Source organism: Loxodonta africana, chromosome 23, assembly GCF_030014295.1.
Source record: "Loxodonta africana isolate mLoxAfr1 chromosome 23, mLoxAfr1.hap2, whole genome shotgun sequence".
NCBI lineage: Eukaryota > Metazoa > Chordata > Mammalia > Proboscidea > Elephantidae > Loxodonta > Loxodonta africana.
The window spans coordinates 5,017,745-5,034,848 of NC_087364.1; the positions used below are offsets into that span (position 1 = coordinate 5,017,745).

Consider the following 17,104-nt stretch of genomic DNA (forward strand, 5'->3'; position numbering starts at 1 on the left):
ATATTGCAGGTTGTTAATGAGTCTTCCTCCAGTGTTTATGCCAAGGTCTTCTTCATATAGTCCAGCTTCTCAGATTATTTCCTCAGCATACAGACTGAGTAAGTATGGTGAAAGGATACAACCCTGATGTAAGCTTTTCCTAATTTTCAACCACGCAGCATCCTCTTGTTCTGTTTCAACAGCTTTCTCTCATAACTTGAGTAAAATGAAAAATGTAATAATAATTACATATAATTTTAAGAAAACTTCTGAGTCAGTAAGTGAAAAATGTGAAGAAAGAAGGATGGCTGCGGAATCCTAGGAGGCTATACCATTCTTTGCCAAACTTTCATATGTTCTTAATGGTAACAAAAGTCTTCATTGCTAGTATAAAAATCTTTCTGTATCTTTTCAGTCTCATTTTTTCCCCGTCACATCCAAAAGCCTCCATCTTGTGAGCTGAACACTTGCAAAATCATTATGGATGATACTCCACTTTGTATGGCAGGATTGGGTTCATAAACAGTTATGGGTTTCTCTCTCAGTCCCTCTGCTTCCCCATTCTCTGTGTCTCTTCCTCCACCCCCCTACCCGCGTGTGTGTGTGCCTGTGTGTGTATTAAAACAATCTTTGTTCTGAGGGCAATAGAACATTCCTGTATTATTCCAGAGACCTTCATGCTAAGTGCGAATAAAACCTGCCCCAACCCACTACCCACCTCTGGACTCATCCCAAATTGTCACTGTTGGTTTTTATGCAAAATCCATTCTCCTCTCCTTCCTTGGTAAATCAACACGGAATATATTTGGGTCAGCAATGTGCTCAGTAAGAACTACATTCCCCAGGCTAACTTGGTCCTTGGAAACGGAGGCCAGGGATAGGACGGCGAAGCCTGCATCTCTGCTGACTATGAAGTTCTCACAGCCCTGGACCATCTAGCATACAACTCAAAATTTTCTTCACACCACCTTCCATCAGTTATTATTATTATTTTTTTTAATTGTGGAATCACAACTACCACCCAAGCCAAGAAGTAGAACACAGTAAGCTGCCAAGATGTCCCTGACGTTCTGAATTCACTGCTGGCTCTTTCTGCTCCAGAAGAAACGACTTTTGTGGTCACTGCTGGGCAGACCCTCCTCCTTGCCAGTCAGTTCTGCCATTCTGTTGAGCCTGCAGCTCTATCACACTGTAGGGTAATTTTTATTTCTCTGGTAGACTTCTACTAAATATTTATTTAAGTGCTTATTCATGTCTCCCATCCAATTTTCTATTATTTTGTCTTTTAGTTTTTAATTTATAGGAGTTCTTTAAGTCTTCTGAATATAACCTGTTGTTGGTTAAATGCATTAAAATATTTTCTCCCTATTTATGTGTTTTTTTTTTCTTTACGGTTAGCACTTTTTTGTGTGCTATTTACTAAGTCCTTCTTTCTTTTACTTCCTCTGAGGTAAAAGGGATTTATATTTTCTTGCATAAATTTTATTCATTTATTTATTTTTGACATCTAGATCTATAATCTTCCAGACTTAATTACCAGATCTACTAAGGTAATTATAGGTTCCTCTTGAGTTTTTACAAAAAAATCACATCATCTGTGAGTAATGACAATATTATTATTTTTTTTTTCCCCAGTTCTTATACCTTTTCTTTTTTTCCTAACTGTGCTGGTTAGGGCCTCCAGGACAATATTGAACTGGTGGTAGCAGGCAGATTTCTCCTGGTCTTAAAAGGTGAGCTTTTAGCGTTTCACCATTATGTATGATGCTTGCTATAGGTTTTTAATTTTTTAATAGATACCTTTTATCAGCTTGTGGAGTTTCCCTTTTATTCCTAGTGTTCTCAGATTTTTTTTTTAATTATAAACAGATGTTACATTTTATTAACTGTTTTTCCTGTGTCTATTGAGAGGACAAAGCTTTTATTGATTTTATGATGTTAATCTAAAACTACAATTTAGAAATAAACCCAAATTGAACATGACGTACTATCCTTTTTATGCAATGCTGGAATTAGATTGTTGATGCTTAGGGTAGAATTGTTAATCTCTGTTTACGAGTGAGACTGGCTTGTATATTTCCTTTCTCGCAATATTTTTGCTTGGTTTTTGTATCTAGGTAGTACTCAGCTTGTAAACAAGTGGGGAGAGTTTTCTTTTTTCCTATTCTCTGGAAGAGTTTATGTAAGATTTGCACTGTTTCTTCCTGAGCATTTTTGGGGAATTAACCAGAGAAGCCACATGGGTTTGGGGTTTTCATTGTAAAAAGGTCTTCAATTACAAAGTGAATCCATTGATATTTACAGGATGGTTCAGCTTTCCTACTGCTTTTCTCAGTTTTATTTAGTTTTTTTTAAGGAATGTATTTTTGTCATCTAAACTTACAGATTTGTCTCTTGGGTTGCTCGCTCTGGAGGAATCCAGCCGCCATGTTTTCAGGCAGCTCTATGGAGAAGCCCAAAAGAGCTAGCTTGGGTGAGCATTTTTCTGAGGCCTGTCAATAGCTACAACAGTGAGCCCAAGAAGGGGGTTTCTGACACCTGCCAATACCTTATGAGTGACCTTGAAACTGGGTCCTCCCTCAAATCAAGCTTTGAGATAACTGGTTTTGGCTGACAACTTGACTGCTATGTCATGAGGGATCTTAGCAACGAGATAATAAACATTTGTTGTTTTTAGCCTCTAAAGTTTTGGGGCTAAGGTGTTACACAGCAATAGATAACTAATACTATCCATTCAACAGTCAATGGCATTTGGGTATTACCAGAATGAGATGGTTATAAATAAAGCTACCATAAGCATTTGTGTACAGGTGTTTGTGTGGACATATATTTTCTCTTTTCTTGGTTAAATACCTAGGAGTAGAATTGCGGGGTTATATGGCAAGCACATATGGAAACCCTGGTGGTGTGGTGGTTAAGTGCTATGGCTGCTAACCAAAGGGTCTGCAGCTCGAATCCACCAGGTGCTCCTTGGAAACGCTACGGGGCAGTTCTACTCTGTCCTGTTGGGTCGCTGTGAGTCAGAATTGACTCGACGGCAGTGGGTTTGGTTTTTTCTGGGTTATGGCAAGTACATGTTGAACTTTACAGGAAACCGCCAAACTGTTTTCCAAAGTGTGTTACCATTTTCACAGCTTCTTAAATTCATGTGTTGATACTTTCATCAGTTTTGAAAAATTCTCTAAGAATTCTCACCAAATATTTTTTCTGTCTGTGCACACTCTTCCTTTCCTAGGATTCAAAAATGTTATATCTATAAATAATTTTCTAGACTATTCATCCCTTTGCTTCTCTATGTTTCATTCTGGAGGTTTTCTGGCTTACATTCTATTAGATCAGCTTTTCTATTTTTTTTGGCTGCTAACCAAAAGGCCGGCAGTTCGAATCTACCAGCCACTCCTTGGAAACCACAGGGTTGCTACGAGTCGGAAGTGACTCGAGGGCAACGGGTTTGGTTTTGGTTTGGGTGCTTAATTAACTCTTAAATTCACCCCGTGTTCTACTTAATTTGGACTAATGTAGTTTTCAATTTTAGAATTTCCTTTAGAAGCTTTTTTTTTAATGTTTTCATCCTTTGCTGAAATTCTCAATGTTTTCTTTTATCCTCTTGGGTATCTATACTTATTTTAGGGCATCTGTCTTTGAGCTCCACTTTAAGTGAAAGTTTACAAATCAAGTCAGGCTCTTTCACAAAAATTTATAAACACCTTGCTAACAAACCCAGTGCCATCAAGTCGATTCCGACTCGTAGTGACCCTATAGGACAGAGTAGAACTGCCCCAGAGTTTCCAAGGAGCACCTGGTAGATTCGAACTGCAGACCCTTTGGTTAGCAGACGTAGCACGTAACGACTACGCCACCAGGGTTTCCTAAACACCTTGCTGTATACTCCTAGTTGCTCTCCCCCTAATGAGACAGTCTGGTGGCGTAGTGGTTAAGTGCTACAGCTGCTAACCAAAGGGTCAACAGTTCAAATCCACCAGGCACTCCTTGGAAACTGTATGGGGCAGTTCTACTCTGTCCTATAGGGTTGCTATGAGTTCGAATCAACTCGACGGCAGTGGGTTTGGTCTTTAACGAGACAGCACACTCCTTCCCTCCACTCTCTCTTTTCATGTCCATTTGACCAGGTTCTGACCCTTTCTACCCTGTCATCTTCCCTTCAGACAGGAGATGCCCACGTAGTCTCAGGTGTCTACTTGATCCAAGAAGCTGATTCTTCACCAGTATCATTTTCTATCCCATAACCCACAGTCCAGTTGAATTCCTGCCTGAAGAGTTGGCTTTGGGAATGGTTCCTGCCTTGGGCTAACAGAAGGTCTGGGGACCCTGACCTCTGGGGTCATTCTAGTCTCAGTCAGACCATTAAGTCTGGTCTTCTTAAGAGAATTTGGGGTCTGCATCCCACTGCTCTCCTGCTTCCTCAGGTGTTGTCTGTTGTGTTCCCTGTCAGGACAGTCATCAGTTGTAGCTGGGCACCATCTAGTTCTTCTGGCCTCAGGCTAATGTAGTCTCTGCTTTATGTGGCCCCTTCTGCCTCTTGGGCTCATAATTACCTCGTGTCTTTGGTGTTTCCAATATTTTGAGTACTATTTCTTCTTGTACTTTTTCATCTTATTTTGTGTCCTTTATGTGCTTGTTTATTTTTAAAAAAGTGTCTTGTAAATACATTTTGAAGCCTAGAGTTCTGCTCTTGTCTTTCAGGGTAGATTTACATTTGCTTTTCCCAGTGGGCCCTCTCAATCCTAGAATACCTCAATTACATTCCAGGGTTGAGGTAATTCACAGCTGAGCTGCAGTTTCTGATTCTGGCTAATAACTACTCTCAGGATGGACACTTCAAGGCCCCATGCAAGGCCTTGGCAGGTCCTGGACTCTAGTCTCTGACCCAATAACCCTCTGATGGAGTCGGAAACACAGATACCTCCTCAGCTGCCTCCTCTGAATCAGGACAGCTCCTAGTGCCCCTGGGAGAAAAGCCTAGAACATAACCTTACTTGCTTCAATTCTTTCTCAGTATTTCTCTGTCTGGATAGTTCTCTAGCATCTTAGATCAGATTAAAAAAAAAAAAAAAAAGCTTTGTTTAGTTTTTCTGTTGTTCTCAGAAGAAAGGTTGATCTGAATTTTCCAGTCAGCAATTACTGGATTAATTAATTAGAACCCCTGGGTGACACAAATAGTTTTTACTCAGCTACTAATAGAAGGGTTTGAGGTTTGAACCCACCCACTGGTGCTGCAGAAGAAAGGCCTGGAGATCTTTGTCAGCAAAAGATTACAGCCAAGGAAACCCTGCGGATCTCATTTCTACTCAGTACACATGGAGTCACAAGGTTTTTTTTTTTTTTTTTTTAAAGCTTGGACTTTGCTGTGAGAGATAAAATATTTGTTTTAGCTACTAGTAGACAACTTTTGGATTCATGCAACCAAATCTAGTTCTAAATGATATATTTGTTGATATTCTCAAATTAAATACTGAAAGCAAGGCTGGCATTTACCATTCCTTCAATATTATTTTTCCTTTGCATTTCTTAGTTTATAAAAAGCAAAATGCATTTTAAAATTAAATACATAGTTACAGCGTCCATCTCCTCTTTCTGTACAGTATCAGACTAATTTTATACTGATTCTCATAGACAAATACTCCACAAAAATCTCTGAAAAGAAAACTAATACTAATTCTTTATCCTCAGCAATAATAGATTGACGATAATCCCTAGAGTGAAGTTTGACAGTTTATATTCTATTTTCTAGTTCTTAGGCCTACTTTATTTTTAAATTTTATATCCATTCTTGTAGAAAGTTGATGTGGCTTACAACTTTTATCTATTTATTTCCGAGGAGTTGAAAAAATGCTTACCATTTGTGACGGGATTTCCATTTTCAGCAGTTATACAACTAGATAGTGAATTAGATAACTGAATTCCATGGTTATTTGCATTTCTATCTTGAGCCTCTGATGCAATTTCTGACGTACTAGGATCATCCCGGCTTGTTAAGTTCATGTTAGTTTCAAAACCTAAAATAAATTTTAGAAAAGATTATGCTTTTTCTGATAAAATGTAATGAGCCAACTGAGTAAAATACTGGAAACAATACAAAATAATAAAATGTATCAAATCGAATGTGAATTAAAGTTGAAATTTTAAATTATTAACAATCCTTGAGCCCTGGTGTTACAGGGGTTAAGAGTTTGCCTACTAACCAGAAGGTCAACAGTTCGAATCCACCAGCTGCTCCTCGGAAACCCTAGGAGGCAGTTCTACCCTGTCCCACAAGGTCACTATGAATTGGAATTGACTCAATGAAAATGGGTTTGGTTGAGTTTTGGTTAATCAAATTTATGGCCTATAAAATATTTACCAAATTTTGCCACAGCACTGTTAAACATAACAGAAAATGTTAAATGGTGATAATTAATTTTGCACTTTGTGGTTTTCACTTATACTTATACAGAATTCTTGATGACATAGGTCAAATAACTAATCACTAATTGGTCATCTTGAGAGACCTATTTTCTAGAAGAATTATGGTAATAAGTTTGTGTTTAATAAGTTTTCTGAATTATTAAATTTAAATAGAGTGGGGGCAAGCTTATAGCATTGGAAAAAAAAATTTCAACATTACTATAAAAAATTGTTACTATCTATTTATAAGGAGCCCTAATGGCACAGTGGCTAAGTGCGGGGCTGCTAACCGAAAGATGGGCAGTTCAAACTCACCAGCTGCTCTTTGAGCTAAAGATGTGGCAGTCTGCTTCCATAAACATTCCAGCCTTGGAAATCCTATGGGGCAGTTTTACTCTGCCCTATAGGTTCGCTGTGAAGTGACTGACAGCACACAACAACAACAACAACTAGCCACTTAGGAAAACTAAAGTTCAAAACCTCGCTTCTCTATTTGTCACTATCATACTTACTTGGTACCTAATGTGTGCTCTGCATGAACTGCTCTAAGTGGACACATTAGAAGCCACTGGCCAGGTTAAAATGAAATCAATAAGGTCTTTTAAATAATAATAATAATAATTGTGTAGTGTTAATAAACTAAAATATAACTATAGTACTAGGGCTTTGAAGTAATGTCCGAGTTAAATTTTAACATAATTATTACATTATCTTTAGGCAAGGCGGAAAGCTTACCAGAGTTTGCAAACCACGCACGCCTGTCCATCACAGTGACAAGCCTGTCCTCTCCCAGGTCCCATTCTATCTTACCCTCTACCTGAGCCAGCTCGCCCTCTTCAGACTGGGCAGCAGACCTGGGATTGGCTCCTGTGTCCCAGGAACCTCATAAAAGCTCCAACCTACTGGGAGATATTTGAGTCAACATTAGGGATATGTATACTCTTTCCTTTTCTTTTTTTTTGTTTCTGTGTCTGTTGATACAAAATAGATTCTGGCTGTGTCTAAAGGTGGGCTTTTCTGAAGTTTTAGATTAACAAATTGTTCAAAAGGGATGATAAGCATTACTTGCTCTATTATAACTTTCATGTGGCAGAATTAACTTTGTTATCTCACCTGATCCCAATATTTTACCTGATTCCAACTGGGAGAGACATTATCCCTATTTTTGCTGAAAAGGAAATTAAGGTTATACAGTCATGCAGCTGGCAGAAGGTAGAATGAAACTTTATATTCTGATAGTAAGTTGGATTTTTTTTTTAACTAGAAGACAAAATAGATTATGTCAATTCCCTGCTTTAAACTCTTAAATGAATTGCTGTTTTCTACCAAAAAGGAAGAAAGAGAAAAAGAGAAAAAAAAAAAAAGAGAGAAAGAAAAAAAGAATGAGAAAAAGAAAGTTTGCTCTTCAAGGCCCTTCTTGATTTAATCCTTCCTAGCTCTCTCTCCTTGACATTATTTTCTCTTGACCCTTGACACACATACACAAATAACTCTACAATCAATGGGCATTCATCCAAATGCTCTGTATCGGTTCATGTTTTAGTGCTTCGGTATATGCATTCCGCCTGCCTGAAATATCCTCTCCTGTTTATCAACCCGCACTGTCCTGCTCCCTCGTTGGGGACTTGTGCACAGCACCTCCTCAGTGACGCCTCATTTACAAATTACATACAAACACAGTGAGAAGCAGGGTCTGCCAGAAAGGAAGGAGTGTTAAGACAGAGGTGATAAATGCTGGATAAGTAGAACGCAGGCAAAATTTTCAGGGCTTTGAAAACCAGGCAGAAGAGCTTGTGTTTAAATGATCCAATGAGCCATTGTGGCTCCTGACTGCCTTCACTTAAACAAAGACCTTCAGTCAAGCTGACTTGCATAAGAACAGTGACAAAAATGAAAAGTCAGGCTGAACTTAACTTGACAATGAGCAATTATTGAACATGCTGTAACGGGAAGAATATCTATTCAACTTGGTAAACTATTTTTTTTTTTTTTTGCCTTTTTATTTTTAATCTTCTGGAAATCAGTAGAACAGATATGGTTTGAAAGTTGTCTTAAGGCACATTTACCTGCTTTTATTTCTCTTTAAACTATGTTTATATATTTTTTAATTCGGATATTTGTTGAATATCTATTATGTGCCTGAAGCTCTCTAGGTGCTGAAGATACAATGATGAATATGACAGATCTTTCTCCTCTGTCCTACACAGTCACTATGAGTTGGAATCAACTTTTTTTTTTTTTTTTTTTTGATAGCTTGGAGCTTACCTTGTGGAGAGGTGGCTGACAATAAACACAAGAAAATAATTACAACTGATGGACCTCCAACTGGGTGGAGAGCATAATGGGCTATGAGGGGTGGGCATCAGATGTTCTTAAGCAGGTTGGTCAGGGAAACTTCTCTAGGAGGTAACATTTAAGCTCAGCTAAGAAAGAGGAAACCCTGGTGGCGCAGTGGTTAAGTGCTACAGCTGCTAACCAAAGGGCTGGCAGTTTGAATTCCCCAGGCTCTCCTTGGGAACTCTATGGGGCAATTCTACTCTGTCCTATAGGGTCGCTATGAGTCAGAATCGACTTGACGGCACTGGGTTTGGTTTTTTGGTTGAAGAAAGAGGAAGAGTGAAGAAGAATTAGTGTCTTTGAATTATGGTGTTGGCAAAGAATATTAAATATACCATGGACTGCCAGAAGAAGGAACAAATATGTCTTGGAAGACGTATAACCAGAATGCTGCTTAGAAGTGAGGATGGAGAGACTTTGTCTCATGTACTTTGGACATGTTACCAGGAGTGACCAGCCCCTGGAGAAGGACATCATGCTTGGTAAAGTGGAGGGTCAGCTAAAAAGAACAAGGCCTCAACGAGATGGATTGACACAGTGGCTACAACAAGCCAGGTGTGGTGAGGAAGGGCAACCTCTCCACACGTTTGTGAAGTCCCCGAAGTGGGATGTTGTTGTTAGGTGTGGTCAGGTGTGACAGAGTGGAACCACCCCATAGGGACTTCTTGGCAGTAATCTTTATGGAAGCATATGACCAGTTCTTTCTCCCATAGAACCACTGAGAGGGTTCAAACCACCAGCCTCTTGGTTAGCAGCAAAATGCTTAACCACTGCACCATCAGGGCCCCTTGAAGCAGGATAGAGCTTGACTTTCTCAAGGAACCAAGGTCAGTGGTATTCTAATGATTTGGATAAGCAGAAGCAAAGGGTGAGAAAAAGGACAGAAAACCTCAGAGGCCACCACGATAAGGAGTCTAGATTATATTCTCAGGACAGTGGAAGGTTACGTAAGGATTTGAAGCAAGGCACAACCTGCTTGATACACGGGATGCTGTTGCTGTTGTTTTCAACTCATAGTGATTCCATGTGACAGAGCTGAACTGCCCCTTAGGTAGGGTTTTCTAGGCTGTAATCTTTATGGAAGCAGATTGCCAGGTCCTCCTCCACAGAGTGGCTGGTGGGTTTGAATCACCAACATTTTGTTTAGCAGTTGAAGACTAACCCACAGCACCATGAGGGCTCCTCAGTCTTATTTTATCTAGCGATAATAGGCTCCCTCCACAGAGGCACACTGAGTTGACTTGGTAATTATAAATCAAACTTCATTTTTTGCTATTAATGTCTTAAAAATATTTTCATATTCTAATCAGCAGTGTAAAGTACAGGCCAAGAAATGTTTTAAAATTTGTCATACAAGTTAGGATGTGATCCTTATATTATCTCGTAAAGTTTTCTTTACCCTTTTACCTCAACATTTTCTTCTATTCAGTGATGCCTCTGGATTGGAATAAGGGAATGGGTCTTTCTTAGCAAGATGTAAGAACATATGGTCAATATAAAGATCATTATTCACATTGCCCTTACAGTAATTATCATGCCTTAGGGTTTGTTGTGTGCCAATTCCCCTGCTAGATGCTGTACTTGGTTTAGCTTTCCATTTCAAAACAATTCCTAAAAATTGTTACTATCATGCCTGTTTTAGAGATGAAGTCACTGAGGCTTGGAGAGGCCAATTGACTTGCAAACGTTTCACAGTTTCACAGCGAGCCAGCTCTGCAGTGGATTCAGACTCAGGTATGCAGGTCTGGAGTCCACCCATGCTCATTTTCCTGCGTAAGGTCTACCCTCATTATTTCATTTGCTGATATAAAGAATAAGATGGTTTCTTTTCTGCAACTTTATCACACATGTCATAATGGTAATGAACTGGTAACGTGTACATTGAAAACACTGCATCCTAGTAACACAAATAGAGTTGCAACATCAAGGTAGATGTCCTTACTTTGAGGTGATCTCAAGGCTTTAACTGGGGATTCCTAGCTTACTAAATTCTGTGTCAGCTCCTGCTCATAAAAAGCCTGACTCCAAGCTAAATCCAAACACGTAGAAGCTTGTAGGCCCCAACTTGTTAATTTCTGGATTCAACAATAATGAGGGTCAAACACAGAAACTCTCACCCATTGGCTTTTGCACGACATAAAGTGGAAGCAAAGTACAACAAGAGTTGCAATCCTCCTTGTCAAAGGTCCTCCCTTTACCCTGTTCTTCAGTAGGAAAAGAAGTATGACAAGAACCGGTAAAGAGGAAACTGGAACTAAGTTTGAAGGAGTCCTTGCTATAGAAGTACATATAAAAGATCCGTACTATACGGAAATCTTTAAAAGGAACAATATAGAGCATACGAAGTCAGCAAGCCTCTTCATGCCTAGAAGCAGTGACCATCAGGGTTTTGAAGTTGGAGAAAAGTTGGTCACACAAAAAGAAACTATTTGAGACTCTCAATGAATCTAAGTAAACACAGAGAGAAGCAAGTACTGTAAAATCCTATCTAATGATTTAAAGGTGTGTTTGAGTCATCTTTGTAACTCTGCATCTTGTGAAATAAGTGGTTTGTGTAGTTTAGTGACATCCTTTGTTGAATGTTTATTGCATCGTAGCTCTGGTTGGTTAGAAAACCTATGGTATTTTCTTCTCGCCTGTAAATGGGATTTCTCTGTGACCCTAGCCTGGCGTTCTTTTAACAGGTAGGAAAGAAATGAATTAATCAAAGATTAAAGTCTTGGCCATTACATTAAAAAGCCATTCCATTAGGATGTGATTATTAAACACAAGTGTGCACCGAAGACACGTTTAAGTTGAATTTTGATCAAATGGGAGCCTTCTAACGCATGTCTGAATGTTAGTACACAGAAAAACTCAGTTGTCACTTGTTAGCTTTTCTGTAACTAAAATATGATTCTGGGCACGTGTGTGATCCTTTGAAAACAGTGGTTGCCAATAGGGGATGATTTGCCTTCTGGGGACATTTGGCAATGCCTGGGTGGTGCAAACAGCTAAGCGCTTAGGTACTAATTGAAAGGCTGGTGGTTTGAATCCACCCAGAGGTGCCTTGGAAGAAAGGCTGCCAATCTACTTCTGAAAGGTCATAGCCATTGAAAACCCATGTACCACAGATCTACTCTGATACACAGGGAGTCGTTACGAGTTGGAACTGACTTTATGGCGACTGGCTGACATTTTTGGTTGTCACTACTTGGGGGAGAATGTTCCTGGTGTCTCATAGGTAGAGATTAGGGATGTTGCAGAACATCCTACAATGTACAGGACAGCCCTCCACAATGAAGAAGAATCCGGCCCAAAATGTCAACTTGTTTTCACACTTAGGTCAGTAAGATACCATTATCAGTCTCTACTTGTGGGGAGCAAAAGCGAGAGAAGGAAACCAAAGACTAAGAGAAGAAACTAATCTATAGAACTAATAGTTTACGCAAACCTGGCCTCATCTACCCTGAGACTAGAAGGACTAGAGGGTGCCCAGCTACCACTAAAATGGCCATTCTGATGAGGACCACAATAAATGGATCCTGACAGAATGGAAAAAAATGTGGAATAGAACTCAAATTCTTAAAATGTACAGACATACTGGGCTGGTCTAGAGTAGAGGATTCCCTGAGACTATTGTCCTCAAATAGTCTTTAAATTATGAACCAAAACTCTCCCCTGAGGTCACCTTTTAGCTAAATAGCATATTGGCTTATAAAATAAAGAATACCACCCATGAGTACCTTATGCCTTTAAAAAAAATCATCTATATGAGACCAAATGGCCAATAATTATTCTAAAGATGAAAGGGTAAGAGGGCAGGGAAATCAGATTCTTGGAAATGAAAACATTTCGAAAGGAATTAATGAGAATGTTGACCCATTGTGAAAAATGTAACCAAGTCACTGAAAAAAGTGTGTGGTAACTGTTAAATGGGAACCTAATTTGTTGCGTAAACTTTCACTAAAAATGATACAATATTATTTTTTAAAAAACTAACAAAAAATTAAGTCAGATTGTGTCATTGCCCCATTTGAATCAATCACTCCCCTGGTTTCTTCTTTCATTTAGGTGAGGACTTAGAGAGGCCTAGAGAGAGCTCCATGATCTGACTCCCTGCTCATCTGGGACCTTATCTCCAACCATTCTTCATGTTGCCCTCTGCCCCTACCCCATTATTCTCTGCGTTCCTCCAACCTGTCTTTCATTTCCCACATCATTCAGGGCTCTGTTCAAATCTCACTAGAGCAGAAAGACCCTTCCAGACCATCTTCTAGAAAATAGTACCCTCTCCTCACCCCGGGTCTGTCTACATTCCCTCCTTCATTAATCCACAGGATAAATTACAGTTCAATTTTTTTGTTCACTTTCTGTCTCTTCCCTCTAGAATGTTGGCTCCATGAGTTCAAACACAATGTCTCTCTTGTTCATTGTTGTATTCTTAGCTCCTACAGCAGTGCCTGGGACATAACTGGTGCTCAATGAATATTTGTCAAAAGAGATAATGAATGGATAATAAATGAACTATAAAACAACACTGCTATAGAAATTTTGTTTGCTAAAAAGACTTCTTTTTTTTACAACTCCAAAATAGTTGGCAAGTTTTCTAAAAGAAAAATGCATGCAAATGATTAAGACAAAATTGTACATCACAGTAATGTTAGGGCTGTTAGGTGCTGTCGAGTCAATTCTGATGCATAGCAACCCCACATACAAGAGAAGGAAATAACTGCCTGATCCTGAACCATCGTCACAATCGTTGTTATGCTTGAGCCCATCGGTGCAGCCAGTGTGTCAATCCATCTTGTTGAGGGCCTTCCTCACAGTGATAAGTTCTCCCAATTCACAGGAGATTATTTGAAAAATATGAAAGGATTTCCACAGTTAATTATGTGTCACAAGTTCCAATCTTCACTTATTTAAAATTATAACATAAGGATAATATCTCACTGTCTGAGGCAAACATTTTCTACTTATTCCAAGGGTCAGAACTGCTTGCTTTCTGTGTAAGAGTGTGAACTTGTGAAAGAAATGACCTAGGACTACTGAAAACCTATTCTGGACTCACAGCTAAGGATTCGTGTGTTTTCACCAAGGTCCTATCAAACAGCAAAATGACAGATCTGGACATTTTTAATATTTTAAAATCTTACCTTATAATCTCTAATATCAGGAAATTAAGTTAAATTCGGTAAGTGCTACATGCTTTATTTTGGTAGTGTGTGCTGTTCCGGATACTTAACAGCAGGGGCTGGGCGGAGGCGGGTGGACCAGTAGTCTAAGGAGTGTCAGATTCTGGTGCCTCACTTGCACAGGCCTTTTCCACGGCCTTGAGAGGGACTCAGTGTGTGCACAGTTGATGTCTGTACACCTGGCAGCTTTTGTAAACATATAATTTGCTTTATTTTCTCATTTTTATTACATGTTCACTTCCCTACCCTAATTTCTATTTGTTATTTCTATTCTTTTTCTTAAAGAAGGTCCCCCACATTGTATAAGCTGTAGCCTCTGGGAAGACAGAATCTGTTCCAGGGATAGAGAGCCCTGGAAGTAATTTATATGATGAGATCCTTACCCTTGATGAACTTACAGTTACTAGGGAGAAGAACATGTGTGAAATGACTGAATAAGATTACAAGGCAACATTACTTCTAGTTATTACTGATGATATTTTAACTCTTGCTGCTGTTTTACAGACCTGCACAAGAGCAGAGGCCAAGTGGGCAAAGCTTCACTCCTCAGGGAGAACTGGGACTGCGGTACAAATTTACCCTGATAATAGAGGTGGGGATAAGTTAACGATAAGGAGATGTATTCTGGGAGAAGAAACGCTAGGATTTTGCTGGGGGAGTGGTGTGGTAAGATGCAGGCTAAGAAGAGAAACTTTTTTCGGGGGAAGGAAGGCAACAATTCTGCAGGGGAGGAGAGAAGTTTCTCACTGGGGAGAGAGAAGTGGCCTTGACTAAATCTGGATGAATCAGAGAAACATAATAAGTGAAATGTGTGACTGAGAGAACTTGTTGTCGTTTGCTGCCTTAGAGTCAGCCCCTGCCTCATGGAGATCCCATGCGTAATGGAAGTAAACACTGACTGGTCCTGAGCCAACCCACCGACTGGGGGTTGAACCCTTGTGAGTCACAGGGTTTTCACTGTCTGATTTTCAGAAACAGGTCACCAGGTCTTTCTTCTTAGTCTGTCTTAGTCTGGAAGCTCTGCTGAAACCCGTTCAGTGTCCTAGCAACAGGCAAGCCTCTGCTGACAAACGAGTGACGGCTGCGCAAGAGGCACATCGGCCAAGAATCAAACCTGGTCTCTTGCATGGAAGGTGAGAATGCTACCACTGAACTACAACTGCCCCCGCAACTGAGAGAAGTATTCACTTCAAATCATTGCTAGAAGAACTCTGGCAAGAGGCATAGCATTTGGTCCATTCCTGGGGAAGCAGTGAGATGACCTTGAGGTTGGTGGTTCCTCTGGGGACACCTGAGAGCTGAATTTACTAGGAAGAGTGGTGAGCACAGAACAACCTCTTACACTCTGGGAGAGAGCTCGTCGTTAATTTGTCAAGTCCTGCAAGGTCAGCACTTCATGCTAAGATTTAGCTCAGAGTTTTAGGAAACATACAAAATCAGTGATTCCTCAAATGCTGATTCTGGATGGAGGGGTAAGACATCATACTTGGCAGGAATCCACGATGGATGATGGATTAAGGACAACAACAACAAAGTACAGATAGCTTGGGGCAGGGGGGGGATTTAGTGAAGAATAACCTGGAATTGTCATTGTGGGATTCTCATCCTACTCAGCTGAGCTAATGTTGTCGTTTTTGCTTGTTAAAGCCTTTGACAATTAAAATACCAATGAGTGTTGGAAGGACAACCAGGGTGCTCTCTAAAGGGTGTCTTTTCTCAGGTTCCTGGGTGGTGACTCAGGTCAAAGGGTGAGTGCCTTCAAGGCGTACTCAAGGCAGGCTGGAAGGCAACAAATGACCAGGGGCTGAAATAAACTCTATCCCAAATGCTCTAGGAATTCATAGGAGAAATCAGGATAGGCCGGGGTCGCCAGGTAAGACTTTGTGGCGTGGGAGGAAAAATAAAACGAGATTTTGAACTATGGGGAGAATGTGGAGAGGGGGAGGAAAAGCATAAAGCAACAAGAGTCAGAAACGACGGCATTCAAGATGGCGGAGGCTGGATCTGCCCACAGCTCTGCTCTGGGAAGTGGGAGAAAATGAGCTTAGAGCTTGTGTGGCATCATAGGAGGTTGTAGCAAGGGTGTGACGTGAAGAAGAAAGTATCCTGAAAAGATTATTAACCTAGCCAAAAACAGTGTATGGGATGGGTTAGCTTGGTGGGGAAATCAGGAACAGAAAAAAGAGTGAAAATTTGGATAAGAGGAGTGGCTAAAAAACGGAAGGCCAAGGGGGAGGCCTGAGGTAAACATTCCTTTGAGCTGGGGGACCTGGGAGGACATCAGGGACATTAACAAGGGAGGGGGTTAGAGGAGGAGTTGTTGGCTGGGCCCTGATGATGAGTTTGGGGTCATGGATGTTGACTTTCAAGTGACAAACACATATCTAAGCAGTTAAATTAGATAGCAGCTGAGTTGTGTCTCCCCAAAATATGCATTGTAAATGCTAACCATATGGGGCAGTTCTACGCTGTCCTATCGGGTCGCTTTGAGTCGGAATCCACTCTGTGGCAATGGGTTTTTTGTAGTGAGGCAGTATTAGTATAGGGCATGTTTTCAGTCAGTCTCTTAGATACAAAAGAGCAGATAAGCAAGCAACCAAGAAAGCACAAACAGAGGGTTTAAGACACACGCCACATAATCACCAAGGAACCATGGAAAAGAATCTGAAAAGGGACCAGGGCCTCCCCAAGAACAGAGAGAGAGAGAGAGAGAGAGCCTTTTTCCCAGAGTCTGCCCCTGAATTCAGTCTTGTAGTCACCTAAACTGTGAGAAAATACATGTCTGTTTGTTAAAGTCACCCACTTGTGGTATTTCGCAGCACTAGATGACTAGGACAGCAATTTTTTCGGACAATATTTACGAGGGCTGAAAATGTCTAGGAGAGATTTAAAAGTCTCTCAGCAAGGAGGCTTTCATCTAGAAGACACGTTCCTGAGGGTGATGAAGCGGACTGGGGAAGCAGAGCTGATAATGGATACAAAAAAGCAGGTGTGGGATTGGAGGAGGGAGGCCACGGGGCTGGACGATTCCGCAGAAGGCGGTCAGAAGGGAAGGGCTTTGCAGCGGAGAGGGAGCCTGACATACCAAATGCCACCGAAAGGTCAAGGAGAGAGAACACTGAATGTGCCACGGAATGTTTCTTTAAGAAGAAAGCTTAAAAAAACAATTCCTCTCTTAGTTACCTTAAGTCGAGATAATTTTAGAGTGT

At 40.4% G+C, this 17,104-nt stretch overlaps 1 protein-coding gene across 1 annotated transcript in view; it reads right to left on the minus strand.

Annotated features, from left to right (window-relative positions):
- MYO16 (myosin XVI) overlaps positions 1 to 17,104 on the minus strand; it is a 561,325-nt gene that overhangs the window by 44,413 nt on the left and 499,808 nt on the right. The window contains exon 32 of the mRNA XM_023553192.2: positions 5,838 to 5,996. Coding sequence (XP_023408960.2) covers positions 5,838 to 5,996 — 159 coding nt within the window. The remainder of the gene's footprint in view (positions 1 to 5,837; positions 5,997 to 17,104) is intronic.